Source organism: Aethalodelphis obliquidens, unplaced genomic scaffold (assembly GCF_003676395.1).
Source record: "Aethalodelphis obliquidens isolate GAN/ISIS:26980383/991018 unplaced genomic scaffold, ASM367639v1 scaffold11, whole genome shotgun sequence".
Lineage (NCBI taxonomy): Eukaryota > Metazoa > Chordata > Mammalia > Artiodactyla > Delphinidae > Aethalodelphis > Aethalodelphis obliquidens.
Window position 1 is genome coordinate 45597803 of NW_020837955.1, and position 16223 is coordinate 45614025.

Here is a 16223-nt window from a genome sequence, read left to right on the forward strand (position 1 = left end):
GTAGAGATTCGTTGTATTTGTGTGTTAACTAGTAGAAAGCGGTGGTCGTGGTGCTCATGGTGGGAGACTCCAGGTGGGAATTCGTGGTGGAAAGCTGGGGCAGGGAGTAGGAGAGGCGCTGGGGAGTGTGTTGTCCTTTCCCAAGCAGGTTGAGGAATTGACTGATAGGTGGCAGTTGTCTCCTGGGAAAGGCAATAGTCTCCATTAATTTGTAGAACGGTACAGACAGTAGTAATCTCTACAGATTTCCCTTTAGGCGTAGACGTGTAGGGATGTATGTTTCTGCAGAGAGCAAGAGTATACTTGGATCATGGGATAAGCAGGCCAGGAGCTCAAGAAACACAACAGAATCCCTAATGTCAAAGGAAGAAAAGCAGTGAATGTCCTGGAGCTAGTTTGCCAGCACCTTGGGTGGGGCAAGTCTTAGGCATCCCTGGAGCAGAGGTTTTAGTGTCCAGGACAGAGTTGTCTCCACCTCAGGGGGCGATGTCATCTCCAACATTGAGCTCCTGGATAGAGCAATATTGTCTAGAATGTGAGACTGGGGTATCCTTTTCAAGTGGACACCCACTTGGAGTGGTATGAGTCTTATTTTTCTGACTCTTTGGCATTATAAAGATGCTGAACAACTTGTCTAATTTGAAGGCAGCGTTGGGCCTGGGAGCTTGACTTGCAAATATCTTTTAAGCTAAGGGGCCGTGGGTGCACAGGTAGCCAAGGTGATGTTGGCACCTGTGATGCTGTCATCATGAACCAAAGTGCCGGCACTCAACTGGCGCAGTTAAAGGCTCCATTAAAGATGGCCAGATCTGAGGTTTTAACTCTCCAAGGTTTTTCCCAGATGGGTGATGAGTTGGATTCTGTTGCAAATAGGTTTAAGTCATATGGCCTGATTTGGGTGTATGTTGTTAGCAGGGTGTCCGGTTGACAATTAAAATATCTGTGGCTGTGGAGCTTTGGCATTACCCTCTAGACAGGCCCTCTAATTTGGCCAATTTCTAGGTCCCTTTGCCTCAGCTGTTGGTTTGGATGGTGACAGGCTAGCCTGCAGTCTTTGGGTTGTAAAACTTGTATTAGTCAAAAGTGATGGCATGTCGGCCTGCATTCACCATGTTGGTTTAAACCATGGCTTCCTTGGAAGGTTTGGGACTCTGGTTTGCAAACCAATGAAAACACCCAGACTGACAGTAAGGAGACATCCAGCAGAGTGGTTACAGCTCACTTGGCTGGCTTTTGTCATTTGATGTTGATTTTCCTCCAGCACGTATCAGTAACAGGTAGAGGTGTTCTGGTTTTATCCTTATGGAATATGGTTTTGATTTTATTATCTCCAAATGTGAATTTCATTTACTAAGTGGAGTTTTCTATTTATCTTTTCCGTAGTCCACACTGCCTGTGAGAACAGTCCTGGAGTACATGGAGATGTCAGCAAATTTGTAACCAAGCGTGTGGGCTCGTTTCCTGCTACACAATAGAAAAGACCAAATATTGAGACAAGTCTTTTGCAGAAAAAAAAAAGGCTTTATTGCAGGGTGGCCAAGCAAGGAGACAGGAGGCAAAGTGGTGTATTTATCTTGGAAAGAGGGAGAAAGAGGGGCAGGGAGCTCAGAAATGATTGGTGAAAAGTATGTGTAAGTTTCAATGGAAGTATTGAGTTCTCTGCCCAGGCAGTACTGCTCTGCTCTTCATGTGTCATATGTGCAAATTCAGGGTGTTTGGTGTGTAGCAGGGGTTGAATTTTTGGCTCGTGACATCTAACGTTCACTATCAGTCACCCTAGTCCCTCAATGTGCCTGTGCATCAGCAAGTTGTTTCCCTATCTGTGGTTTCCCTGGTGTTCTTGGTGTATCATTTTGTTTCTACTACATGGACCTTGTAAATTACAGGGTATGGTTTCACAAGGGGCTTTGAATTAAGCGATTAAGGCCTGGGACAAGACAGAGACCCATATAAGGTGTCCATTTGCTGGAGTGGAATTTGAAAAACTGTCTGAGGAGACCATCATGTCTCTCAGTTGAATCGGCTATCAAGAACCTATCAGGAAGATAAAAGTGCTATTGAAGGCCTTTTTAAAGAGTCTAACATGGTGTATTCTGAGAAGTGAACTATGTGCCTTGCTTAATATCAGTAATGCCTGCTACCCCAGAAGGAATGAGGGTAGGGTTAAATGTGGATGTGGATTTGCCTTCCCTGTACACAATGCTTCGGCCCAAACTGCCATCTGCAGAGTTAAGAATTCCTATTCACTATCATGGTCTCATACACAGCATTACTTCTGATTGAAGAGTTCCCTTAACAACAAAAAAAAGTTATGCAGTGGGCCCAAGTTGTGATGGAATTCACTGGTCTTACCATGCTCCTGCCATCCTGAAGCAGCTGGCTTGATAGAATGGTGGAATGGTCTTTTGAAGACTCAGTTACAATACCAGCTAGGTGGCAATACCTTGCAGGGCTGGGACAGGGTTCTCCAGAAGGTTGCATATGTTCTGAATCAGTGTCTTAATATATGGTGCTGTCTCCCATGGCCAGCACTCTAAGGTCCAAAAATCATGGGGTGGAAATGGGAGTGGTAACATTCACTGTTGTCCCTAGCGATCAGCTGGAAAAGTTTTGCTTCCTGTTCCCCCAACTGTATATTCCACTGGCCTAGAGGCCTTAGTCCCAGAGGGAGGAATGCCTCCACTAGGAGATACAATAATGATTCCACTGAACGGGAAGTTAAGACCGCTGCTCAGCCCCCTTGGGCTTCTCATGCCTGTGAATCAACAGGCAAAGGAGTCCCTGTGCTGGCTGGTGTGACTGATCACTGAGCCTGACTACCACAGGGAAACTGGACTTCTCGTCAGTGCAGGTAGGGAAACCATGTCTGTGATACAGGAGATACCTTAGGGTTTCTTTGAGTATGACCACGCCCTGTGATTAATGCCAATGAAAAACGATAACAATCCAATCCAGCAAGAGTACTGATGGCCCAGATCCTTCAGGAATAAAGGTTTTGGTCACTCCACCGGGTAAAAAGGCACAGACGGCTGAGTTGCTTGATGAAGGCAAAGGGGAAGCAGAATGGGTGGTGGAAGAAGGTGAAGATGGATATAAATACCGGCTGTGATTCCACGACCAGTTACAGAAATGGATATATATATATATATATGTATATATTCAGAAATGAGAGTTGTTGAGGTTTGTCTGCCCGACTGTGTCACTGTCCTACCTGGATGGGGGAGCCGTTCAAGAGAAGGAATCTCTTTGTACGTACTGAATTCACTGTCTTTTGACCCAAGAACACAGACTTTGACTCCCATCATTGCCCTGGCTTGGGTGATGCACTCCAGTGGATTTGAAACATGCCCTAAGCACCAACTGTCCTAGGTGACTGACTTCCACGACACTGAGGATTTCTAACATATTATGTTCTTGTGACAAGTGTCTCAGGTACAGGTTTTGTGCCTATGCAGGCACAAATTACATTTAGGCTCCAATTACATTTCTTTTTCTCAGCGAATCAGTGGGGGCTGTGGGCATGGAACTGACTGGCTGAGGACCCTTGGTCCTTGTTGGGATTTCTGAGACTCTGTGGTCTAGGCCTGAATAAGGAATGGAAGAAACTATCACAGGCTGGGTTTTCAGAACCCCTGGGCCTATTGTGAGAGGGTCTCAGTCTTGCATCCCTCTGCCTGGGGACCCAGAACATGTCAAGTCCTAGAGATGAGCAGACCAGAGACTGTGAGGTGAGGGAAGCACTTATTGAGTGCCTGCTGTGGGACTCTGGCTGAAGCCAAGAGGCAGAGTGTGGCCAAGGCTTCACTCAGTCTCAGGTGCCAGGGGTCTTGGGATGGACAACCCCCCACCTAACACAGACTCAGCTGAGGCAGTTGTGTTAATATGGTGCCTTTATTTCCTGAAGCCCATAAGCTCCAGTGCAGGGCATAAGCTCTAGTGCAGGGTGGCTCCTCCTTGCCTAGGAGGGCATCAGGCTCTGCTTAGTGGGCGGCTCTGGGTCTTTCTCCTCACTGACTCCAAGGGGCTTGGGATTGGCCTGCGGGAGGTCAGAGTGTGACATGGGAGTCTCCTCACATCCCCATGCCCACACCCTCCCTGGGTCCTGCCCTTCCTCACCCCACTGCTGCCAGCTTCTGCACCTTTGCCTTGGCTGTGTCCCTTTGGGAATGCCCTTCCCTGAAGACCATCTTCTGAGCTCTCTGCAGAACCCCTCCTTGCCTCCCCACCCAGAGCTCCTTTCATAAGCTGTCTCTGCTCCCTGACCCAGATGCCAGGACTCACAGCTTCTCCTGGGCCAGCCCCTTCCTCTTGATTGCTCTGGCCTTGAGCAGGGACCTGCACTCCAAGCTTTTCCAGCTCCTCCTTCAGCCTGGACAAAAAGGGGTAGGGGGGTAGGGTAGGAGGGTAGGGGGAGAAGGGAAGGATTGTAAAGAGACCAAGTGACAGAGTCTAGGAGGGAGCAGAGACTCCCTTAGCCACCTTCCCCTTGGGGACCACGCCTACCTCTGCCTCTGCTGCTGCAGCTGCCGGCACTTCTGCTGCAGCTGCTCCTGGCGCTGGGCGGCAGCCTCCAGGAGCTCCCCGGCCTTCTTGTTCTCCTCCTCAAACAGATGCCTGAGGGTGGGCGTCAGTGATGGCAGCACCTCTCCCTCCCCGCCGCCCCCCGCACCGTCCCTCTCTTACACCACAGCTGCTGCTTCCTGGCTGCGCAGGAAGAGCCCCTCAGTGATTGCCGAGCAGCCCTTGGCTCCGAACTGGGAGCACAGACGATGCTTCACATCCTCCAGCTTTGCCTCCACCAGCTTTTCTGCAGCAGGAAGGGACAGTGGCAGGGCAGGGCAGGGCAGGGCAGGGCATCCCCATTCTCCAGGCCTCACCTTCCTTGAGCAGCTTCTCCTTGCTGCTGTCCAGGGCGGCGATCTCCAGGGCCAGCTGCTCTGGCTTCTGAGGGGTAGAAAGGCAGCCTGTCCACATCTCCTGGCTTCCTCCCATGTGCCTCAGAGAAGCCGATCTGGATCTGGTCTTTACTCTGCATGCCTTACTTCCTGCTGCTCTGGCCCTCCATGCATGCCAGGCATGGCCCAGCCTCAGGGCCTTTCCATTGGCCATTCTGTCCACCTGGAGCTGTTTCACCCCAGATACCTGTGGTGCTATGCTGGGGAGGCTCGTGAGGGTTAGTGTTCAGGAATTCTGCAAGGTTTGAAATCAGCCCTGGGGTATTCGCTACAGGGCATCCTGCAAACACCACAAATCGAGGCTGTTCTCTGGAGAGTCAGTTACCAGCCCAGCCCTGCAGCTCCTTCTCTTCCCGCTCTGTGACCGCACTGAGCCCTTCCGTCCTGACATTCATTCTGTTTTCTTGTTTGGGATCCCCAGGTGGCAAACACCGGCCTGCCTGGTTCCCCACTATCTGCCCTGTGTGTGTGATGGCCCCAGACACACCCAGGAGTCTCCTTGATGGATAACCCCTCCTTGGTTCATCAGGGCTCCTCCTGACCACTTAAGGCCCCTGGGAGGGCATCAGGGATGGGTGGGCAGGGCCAGTGAAGAGGACAATACCGGGTGGCAGTGAGGGTGACGAGGAACTGGACTGAGCATGATTCTAACACACGGCTGCCAGGGCTGCTCAGGAACTGGGTGCGGCAACTGAGAGGAAGGAGGCCTGGAGGATGACCCCGAGGTTTGGGCTGGTGCTGCCAGAGAAGATGTGGAAGGTGGAAGGAGTGGCCCCGAGTGACTCACGTGGAATTCCCAGAGGCCCTTATGCTGGCCCATCAGATCCTCCAGTTGCTCCTCAAAATCCAACCTGGGGACCAACCACACAGGATGAGGGGCCGTGGGCTGAGAGACACCCCTCCTCAACCTGGCTCAGGCCGGGGTCTTCATGCAGAGACATGGGAGAGTTCGCCCATGCTCCTCACTCTGCTGGGAGCACCTTTGCCTCCTTGACCCTCCAAGCTTCAGCTCAGCCAGCTCGTCTTCTAACCCCCATTCTTAGCATTCCCCCCACTTACAATGCATCCAGCCCCCAGGCCTTGGGCAATGCGCTTTACCTCAACTGCCTCTGCTTGTTCTTCTCCTGCCCCATCTGGGAGTTCAGGGCAGAAATTCGCTCCTTGCACTCCTGCAGCATGGTATGCTTCCTGGCAAGAGGCAAGGCAGCCGTCATGTTTTCTGAATGTCTCCCTAGGAGAGGCCTGGGGTGGGGCTTCCGCGTCCTTCTCTTGAGGTCTGTTCTAACCTTCTAGATTGAGGTCCTTCTCTGTAACTTTGTGGGAGGGGGGCATGAGCTCATGCCCTCTGGAAATGTCATTGTGAAGACTGGGGAGATCAATGTGGGCATGGTCACAAGTACAGGCACACACACATATTAATCTCATGTGAATTTCTCAAACAGTTTCAAAGTTGGTATGCTAGGGGCTTGGGGCCTCTGGTCACAAAATGAGCAAAATAAAGATTCAGGAGGTAGAGACATGGATGTACAAGTAGTTGGGTGGATGGAGGGATAATGGATGAATGGAGAGAGACTGGTGCACAGATGGTTGGCTTGACGCCTAAATGAAGGGACAGGTGAGTAGACAGCCAAGACAGCCTGCAGAAAGTATGAAGGTATAGAATAAAAACCAGCCGAGGGAATTTAATTGACATTCTAGCAAATGAATGCCCGTCCCCGTGAATGAGTACTCCTAACACTACTGCCTACTGTTGGAGTCAAGGTGGGAAGACAGGCATTTGGCCTCCCCGTTTTAGGGAGAAGATGAGAGCTGTGGGTCTAAGACCGATTTCCTCTGCTTTCTCTCTCTACCAGAATGGACAGCGCTGAGCAGGGGCCAGGGGGAAGCTCTTACCTCTGTGCCTCACTTTCCTTCTCCTGGCAGTGGAGCCGGAGGATCCTCAGGGTCTCTGCAGGGAGAGGAAGTGAGGGCCCCGTGAGAGCCCATCAGGGCATGAGGTTTGGGCAGAGGTAAAAGTGCTAGATCATGTGGGATCTCTGGAGTTGATGGGACTCTGTCGTTTACTGCATGTTTGGTGGAAGCCACAGGAGGGATGCATGGTGATTCAGGTTTCAAAAGGCTCCTACTTCTATAGAGAGAGTGGGCTTCTGCAGGGTGGCAGAGGCAAAAACCTGGAGACAGAGTAGCTGCAATTACCTTGCTTTTTGCTCAAGATCTCTTTCAGGCGTACTTTCTCTCCACTCACTGGAAAAAGCAGTAACATGTTCAGGCATCAGAGTCCACACACTGAACCTTCAGGGACTGGGCTTGCCCATGGTCACATGTGTGGTCTGGTACAGCCCTACCCCCAACCCCAGATGTAGACCCCTCAAGGTGAGCCCTAACCCCAGATGTAGACCCCTTGACGTGAGCCCCTTCCCTCTTGGGCCCACACTCCCTGTAAGCATCAAAGGGCCCTCAAGTTGATAAAGGGTGGCTGTGAGGACCCTGTGGAATGGCAGTGCGTTTACATGGAGGGAAGAGGAAAAATAAACACATTGCATGAAGTTGGATAAGGGCTGCGAAGAAACACATCAAGCAGTAAGAGCCATGTGACTAGGTGTGGGCAGAGTGCGGTCTTTGGGTGGGGTAACTGGGGAAGGCCTCTCTGAGACGGGGACATTTGAGCTGAGAACTGAATGATGATGTGAGGCAATAGGAACCTGTATTATCTGGGGGAACCTCTCCTAGCAAAGCCCCTAAGGTAAGAGTATGCTTGGAGGGTGTTTCCGGAACACTCCCACCCACAGAGTTGGAGCGGGGAGATTGGTAGGACCTGAGGTTGGAGAGGGGGCAGGAGCCCTTGGCCACGGCAAGGATGCTGATTGGAATACTGGGTTCAAGGATGCATGACATTGTGGGGACCTCTGGGTCATCCCCCACAAGCTTACATGAGTCCAGTTCCTTCTGCAGGGTCTCCCAGACAGTCCGGGCCTCTCCTAGCTCCTCACTGGCTTTCTTTTTTGCTGTGCCAAACCGCAGAACATTGTGTAAGTGTCTGTCCTTGCAAACATTTCACATTTGTCTTTAAGCAAACCTAGAGGGGCCCAGATTCTTGTTTCCGGAAGCAGGAAACAAGGCTTCCAGAGCCCAAGCCTTTCTTGTTGGGCTCAGTTGACAGCAGGACAGGTTAATAAACGTGTGAGTACAGCACCTGAATTTAGATGGGCCCGACCAACCCATGCTAAGTTTAATGCTCTGCTCTTTCAAAACACAGTAATTTGGAACAAGGGGCCCTACATTTTCATTTTGCACTGGGCCCTGCCAATCACGCAACCGCACCTGGCAGACAAGCCAAGGTCCTGAGCTCACCTTGCTGGACCTCATTAATCCGGTTAATCAGGACCTCAATCCTGGGCTCTAGGTTTCCGGCTGCAGGGAAACAAGGAGGTTGAGTGAAGATGACAGGGCAGGTGAAGGGAGGTGGATGCCCTCCAAGGGCTCACATTCTGGGGAGGGGAGACAGGAACAGATAAAGAACCTGAGTCAGGCTGCGGTTAAGTGCAGTCAAGAGAAACAGAGGAGGGGCAACAGATTACAAAGTGGAGTGGGACGTGCTTCTTCAGATATGGCAAGACCCCTTGAGGGCCCCAAATGAAGTGAGGGGGGCAGACCTTGCTGTTCCCTGGGTGGGGGTGGGAGACAGTCAGTACAAAGGCCTGCCCTAAGGTGGGAACACGGGTGGAAGGTGCCTGGTGAGCAAGCCAGAGGAGCGGAGGTGAGGTGGAGGGAAGGTGAAACCCTGGATCCAGCAGAGTGCGTGGGAACCAAATGGACGGCCAGCAAGGGGACTGCAGCTGAGTTTTGGGAAAACGTTTGTACTTTATCCCCTTATACTTGAATTTTGAATCATGGGTTCATATTTTTACTTCAAAAAATTGTTTTAAAAGTAAGAGAGAACAAATGAGTTAATTTCCCAAGGTGGTGAATTTTGGGCCTTGGAATTGATTCCACTTCTGCCTGACCCCAAATCTCAGGCTGAGCCCCAGTTACAGAGGAGACGTGACCTTTCTGTAACTGCTTCACCATTTCCATCAAGTCTTCAATTTTCTGTGAGGACTTGGCCTGCCCTGTGGAGAGAAAACCAAACATTTAAGAATTATGTAGGCTCCAATAAAGATTTAAAAAAAAAGAATTATGTAGGAGGGAGAGGCCTGAGGAAGGATCTGATAACACTGGGCCGGGACTGAGGTGGCCTGAGGGCAGGTCTCCAGCCAGAGTGGGGCGTCTGCTCCTTGTCCTGAGGGAGACACTGCACAAGGGATGAACCGGCCCTTCCTGGGCAGACTTTCCTAAAGGGTGAAATGACACCACAGATTTCCCCTTAATAAAACTCAGGGCAAGGAAAGGGGTACACTCTTACTGCTGATACTGTTCAAGGCTTGGCCAAAGCTCAGGATGTAATAATGAAAGAAAAAAAAAGAAGTGGTATTAAAAACTGGAAACAAGGATTCAGAAATCACTGTTAACTAGTAGGTGGCATAATGAACTAGAAATTTCTAGAGAATATTACCCAAAGAAACCTTACAAGGAATACTGAGAAAATCTAATAAGATGTCTCATTTAAATAAATATAAATAGCCTTCCTATACACAATTGTTATTCTGTAGCCTCCAAGTAAAATATTTCATATTAACTTGCTTATAATCAATATAGGCACTTATTTTTAACTCCTTGATGAATTAGTAGATCTAGGCAATTATTATTAATGGATTAACATCACAATAAAAATAACTGGATATTATGAGCTATGTAATGTAAAAATTCAATGTAGGATTCTTGTAAAAAAATGACACTAATACTTGTTAAGCCTCTCAATCTAAATAACCAATTCAGAGGAAATACAGGGAGAGCGGAACATTTTAAGTGGCACATGGGCATGCAATTAGTAACATCCACACTGGGAAACGTCACAGGAAAAACAACCCAGTTTCTTTAATTTAAATACATTTTGGGGGAAAAGGGAGAAAGGAAGACCCTTACAGACAAAAAGAGATTAAAGAAACGTATCAACCAATTTCAATAAATGGACCATACTTGGATTTCGATTCAATCGAAAGCACTTTTTAAAATGGTGATGACACAACCAAGGAAATTTGAAAACTGACTAGATAGTTGATGAAACAAAGGAATTATTGTAGCCATTATTCACATGGGACAATGCTATTGTGGTTACTTTTCTGCAGAGTGCTTATGTTTTAGAGAGATATATGCAAATATCGGGTCGGCCAAAAAGTTCGTCTGGGTTTTTCCATACCATCTTAATGGAAAAACCCGGACGAACTTTTTGGCCAACCCAATATCTATGGATGATATGTTATGTTGCCTGGGATACTTCGAAATGAAACAGTGGAGTCGGTGGTAGGGAGTGGGTGAGGATAACGAGGAAACAAGATTGGCCAAGAGCTGATAATTGTTAAAACTGAAAGATGAGTTCATGGGGTAATTATACTTTGTTCTTGACTTAAGAAAATGTTTTTAGGACTTCCTTGGTAGTCCAGTGGTTAAGACTCTGCACTCCCAATGCAGGGAACCCGGGTCTGATCCCTGGTCAGGGAACGTGATCCCATATGCCACAGCTAAAGATCCCACATGCTGCAATGAAGATCCCGTGTGCTGCAACTAAGACCCAGCACAGCCAAATAAATAAATAAGTAAATATTAAAAAAAAAAGTTTTTAAATTGAAGTATAGTTGATTTACAATAGTGTTTTAGTTTCAGGTGTACAGCAAAGTGATTTGGTTATATTATATATATACTTTTCAGATTCTTTTCCATTATAGATTACAAGATATTGAATATAGTTCCCTGTGCTATAGAGTAGGTCCTTGTTTCTATTTAGTAGTGTGTATCTGTTAATCCCAATCCTAACTTAACTCTCCCACACCCCTTTCCCCTTTGGCAACCATAAATTTCTTTTCTGTGTCTGTGAGCCTATTTCTGTTTTGTGAGTAAGTTAATTTGTACCAGTTTTAGATTCCACATATAAGTGATATCATATATTTCTCTGACTTACTTCACTTAGTATGATAATCTCTAGGTCCATCCAGGTTGCTACAAATGGCATTATTTCCTTACTTTTTATGTCTTAGTAATAATCCATTGTATATATGTACCACATCTTCTTTATCCATTCATCTGTCAATAGACATTTAAGTTGCTTCCACATCTTGGCTACTGTAAACAGTGCTGCTATGACACTGGGGTGCACGTATCTTTTTGAATTAGAGCTTTCGTCTTGGCCGGATATATGCCCAGGAATGGGATTGCTGGATAATACAGTAACTCTATTTTTAGTTTTTTTTTTTTTTGAGGAACCTCCATACTGTTCTCCATAGTGGCTGCACCAGTTTATATTCCCACCAACCGTGTAGGAGGGTCCCCTTTTCTCCACACCCTCTCCAGCATTTATTATTTGTAGACATTTTGATGGTGGCCATTTTGACCAGTGTGAGGTGATGCCTCATTGTAGTTTTGATTTGCATTTCTCTAATAATTAGCAATGTTGAGTATCTTTTCATGTGCCTGTATATTTTTTTGTATGTGCTTAAATTTATCCATAATAAAAAGTTAAAAAAAAATAAAGCAACCAACCAATCAAACAATATAGAGAAGGTGAATAATCATTTCTACGTAAGAATGGAGAAATGGAGAGGAACAATTAACCAAAAACTACACAGATGGCTAATAATATTTGAAAAGACGTACTACTTCAGTCATAATTAAAGAGATGAAAATAACATGTTGCATCTAGCAGGTTGGTAAAGATTAGTAAGTCTGATAAGGCCCAGTGTTTGTGATGATGTAGGGAAACTGGCAGGCTGTGGAAACTGATGCAACCTTTTGGAGGCCAGTCTGGCTACATCAACATTTTGAAGACAAATTCCACTTCTAGGAATGTATCCATCAGATATGCTTGGTTAAATATGCAAAAGGTATGTTAAATGACACTGAAGCAACATTTATGTCAAAAGTGGGAAAAAAACGTGAACGCCCATCAGTAGAGAACTGCGTGGGATTCAGCTGTTCCCTCCCCGTTTTCGTACCACCACCCAGGCTACAGGGACCATCCAGTCCATGCATCTATATGTTTTGTGTGATCCTCTAGGAAGGTGACCAAAAAGGGGGAAAAATAATTTAAATGTTAAAATTGGTGCCAGATGGGCTACTGCAAAGCCTTTACCCGCTAGTCTTCCTATCATCTGAGTGTGATATCAAGTCGAAAGGATGTCCTCTGCCTACTTTTAGCTACTTAAACGGAGCAGATGGGGCAAACGAGGCCAGCGAGAGGTGTGTGAATGTAGGACGCGGGCCTGTGGGTGAGTCCTCGCGGCTGCCGGCAGAGCCGCCGAGACCCTTCCGGAGGGGACGAAAGTCGTTTTTCCCCACGTCCGCCCTGACTCGAAGCGGCGCCCGCGTGCGCTCCCTGCCCGCCCAGCCCTCTATCGCCCGGCTCTACCTCCGGCCTCGTCAGCCCGACCCACCGCTCCCGCCTGCTTCGCGCTCGAAAGCTCCGAGCGCCCCGCCATTTCCTCTCAGTCTGGCGCCTCCGCTTGGATTGGACGGAACGCAGCCGGGGGCGGGGCTCCCTCAGCACGCCTGCGCAGTGCGCCCCGCGCCGATCCCTTCGAGAGCGGACCGCGGAATAGACAGTTGGGCAAGCGCCAGTGCGTATGCTTGAGGTCTCCCGGTGCCGATTCAGGGCAGAGCAGGCGAGGGCGGCGCCTGGTCTTCCAGGCTTGCGATTGGCCGGTTGAAGAGCCGTGGCCTGCGAGAGTGTAGAGGCCTCCCTAGAGCCCGCCCCACGTGACGTCACCTGCGTTGCGGCGAGTGGGCCGGAGCCTGGCGGTGGGGAGCCGAGTTTGATTTCCGTCTCTGCAGGCTTAGGCGAGGTTTCCGGTTTACCGCAAACCTCCGCGTGGGCGTTCTGCACCGAGGCCGTGAGTTGGCCCCACCAGACTCATCTTGGCCGCTCTTCGTGGCTGGACGCGGAGGAGAGGGCAAGGGTGCAGCGAGACCCTGATTCTTCCCAGCGTGATCCCGAGGCTGGCCCTGCCTAGCGTGACACATTCTCAAGGGAGGCGGGGCGAAGGGTGGACGATGTCGGGTCTGTAGGGCGGGCTGGGGGTGCAGAACTGCCGCGTTCCCCTGTGGGTCTGGAAGGACCGTGGTGGACCTCAGGGCTGCATGTGGAGGGGAGGTTCAGCCAGGCTCCCTGCCGCGCGCTGGATGGGGCAGAATTCACGTTTTGGGGGAGGCCGGTGGACCTGGTTGCAGGCGGTGCAGGTGACAGTTACCAGCCTGAATCTGGACATCTGAGTGTTCACTGTGCACAAATCCTGTTCCAAGACATCCCACCCCTCGTCTTCCTCACTTGTTGACCGGGATCCAATCACGACAGTAACAACGAAGTGTGAGGAGCAGTTTTGAGAACTACCTGTGAAAAGCTTTGCTCTAAGAGCTGCCGTCAGTTTTCCTCATCTGTAGTCTGGAAATAGTAATAGCAAACAAGAACTAACATGTAAGGAGGGCTTCCTGTGCCAGAACAGTTCCTATTCTCGTCACGGTAGGAGATTATTTCATGTAATCCTGTCAAAGGACAACCTGGCTGGACTCCCCCTCACCCACTCTGCTCAAGCCACCAGCCTCCTTCCTCAAGATAAATAGGCTCAAACCCACCTTAAGCCCTTACAAAGGCTGTCACCGCTACCACATGCACCCTTCTGAAGTTTTCAAAGCTTGAACTGTCACATCAATGTGAATATGCTGTCTAAAAATCCATAGCTCTCATGACATGGATAAGGTTATGAAAAGTCACAGAGTAAGAATTAGGATTCAGGGTCCAAGCAAAAGTCTGATTGGGGACCAGGGTCAGGGAAAGGGTCAAGAGTCAATGTCAGAGGCCATATTCAGAGTCACTGTTCATTGTTAGGATCAGCATCGAGGTCGGGGACAGGGATAGGAATTAGAGACTCGAGACCATGGCCATTCCCGCCCAAGATCATGGTTCAAGTCAGGGACTACTGACCCAAACTATGGCAGAATGGACCGTGATCTCCTTGCTACTGGGGCTACTTCTTTGGGAATGAACTGATATATGCAAGATATGGACAGACCAAAGTTCAAATGACCCTTGAAGCTAGAATCCGTCTTGTACAGACTTCCTGGGGTTAGGGGCTAGGATCAGGATTAAGGACCCTAACCCCTAGGGTTAGGGTTGGGCTCTGGCTCAAAATCCAGGGTCAGTGTCAGTGTTGGGGATCAGGGTCAGTGCTAGGCTAGAGTTTAGGGCTGGGGTCGGGGTCAGAGTTTAGGGTTATGGGTCAGGATTAGAGAGGTTTGGAGGGTTAAGATTTAGAGCTTAGGGGGTCAGGGTCCACAGTCTAGGGGTCTGGGGCTAGGGTTGTTACAGTTTAGGATTATATATAGGGGGATTAGGGTTATAGGTTAGGGTGTTAGAATCAGAGGATTAGGGTTAGAGTTAGGTTTAAGCATAACTGGTCCTCTTCCGCCTCCTCACTCTCCATCTTTGTGAGGCGTCCAGGAAGGGTAGGAGTGGCCCAGGGTCACACATGAGTCAGGAAGGTAAGCTGAACCGTTGATTTTCTGTACCCCAGTACTGGGCTCTGTTAGAAGAATGAAATGTCTACTCTGGTCACTGATTGTTTCAAATCTAACTCTACTCAGTCAAGTGTTATGGAGGGCCCCAGAAGTCCCACAGGGTGTCCCTCTGTCCTCCCACCCTCTGTCTGCCCACTCTGTCTGGGCAGCCCCAGATTCCAGCACAGCCCTGACCCACAGAGCACTCAGAAGACATGTGTGGGTTTATATAGGACTGGGGGTAGTGACCTGCCAGCCCCCACGTGCTGCATACTTGAAGGCTGGTTGGGCCCTCCTGGGACTGAATGGATCCTTTGTCCTATTCAAGTGGCCAGCAGTAGACAGTCAGGTCTTAGCCAGGACAGCCCTTGACCTTCAACCATCCAGGCAGGCATTTGCAGTCCTCTAGCTCAGGCCAGCCTGGGCCCTGTCAAGCCCTTGTTGCCAGTCACTGAGCTGACCATGTTACTGTGCAATAGAATAGCTACCTGGGCAGCATAGACAGACCCCTGGGTGGTTCAATTCCCTACATCCATGTGATTGAGAGAAGTGTCTCTTCCCTCACAGCCTCATAGCCTGCCAAGAGAAGTAATAACCCTCCAACACTGAGTGTGGCCCTGGCCACAACATCCAAACAGCAGACTGTTACCCCATAATTCTTTGGCCTTCCAGCTGTAATAAACTTTTGACACTCATACTCCTTAAGACTCAAGGATATGGGGGCCGCTGGGCCTCGCAATGGGCAGTTTCTCACTGGGGCCGCATGGTTTCAGCGCGCCATGTGAGCTTAGGGCTCGGCCCTGCGTCCCGCAGAAAGCTTGCCAACTGTGGACTGCGTGGCATGGAATAACCCTTGAAACTCCTACTGCTTCACTAAGCTAGAGTTTCCTTACCACCCAGCGTTCGGTCTCTGCTCTTTGTAAAGGAGAGAGAAAAGACTGGAAAGTGAGCAATTTTATTCTTCAAGGATGGGTGATTAATATGGCCAGGGGCCAGGTGTGACTACTGGGCTCCCACCTCCCAGAGTCACAAATGAAGTCTGTGTGCTTTTTGAGGCACATGGGCAATCAGGGCCAGTCTCTGATGTGAGGACCTGATGCCCAAAGCCAGAGCCTTGAGTTTACCACCAACAGCACAGTTGCTATTTTAGCAAGTGGAAGAACTTCTTGCTATCAAGGGAGGACAGTATGAGTTGCCCATATGCTAGTGCACAGTCTCTGGTCCTGTAAAACGTGATTACACGTGAGCATGAGCTCTTCGATGCTTTCTGGTTCTGGAAATCGTATAGGAGGTGGTTCACAGCAGGTGAAGCTAACGCTGTCAGTGGAGGTGGTGAAGCCAAAGGTCTGCAGTTCAGACTGAAGGTGCCTATGTCAGTGTGCATACAAGAGAAAACCATCTCGTGTGAGTGTAGGTCAGGCTCGTTTAAGAAGAATGCAGTCGGGCTTCCCTGGTGGCGCAGTGGTTAAGAATCCGCCTGCCAATGCAGGGGACCCGGGTTGGATCCCTGGTCCAGAAAGATCCCACATGCTGCGAAACAACTAAGCCCGAGCGCCACAACTACTGAGCCTGCGCCCTAGAGCCCACAAGCCACAACTACTGAAGCCTGCGCGCCTAGAACCCGTGCTC

General features: G+C 49.4%; 1 protein-coding gene across 1 annotated transcript; it reads right to left on the reverse strand.

Moving 5' to 3' along the window:
- Positions 1–3874: 3874 nt before the first annotated feature.
- SYCE1 (synaptonemal complex central element protein 1) lies at positions 3875–12600 on the reverse strand. The gene is made up of 13 exons (XM_027113151.1): positions 12454–12600; positions 9002–9064; positions 8307–8366; positions 7886–7960; positions 7152–7199; positions 6849–6903; positions 6054–6143; positions 5743–5806; positions 4878–4944; positions 4684–4807; positions 4504–4614; positions 4282–4369; positions 3875–4036 (listed from the first exon to the last, which is right to left on the reverse strand). Exons 1-13 carry the CDS (start codon positions 12521–12523, stop codon positions 3959–3961), a joined length of 993 nt encoding a protein of 330 aa, XP_026968952.1. The 5' UTR covers positions 12524–12600; the 3' UTR covers positions 3875–3958.
- Positions 12601–16223: the final 3623 nt, after the last annotated feature.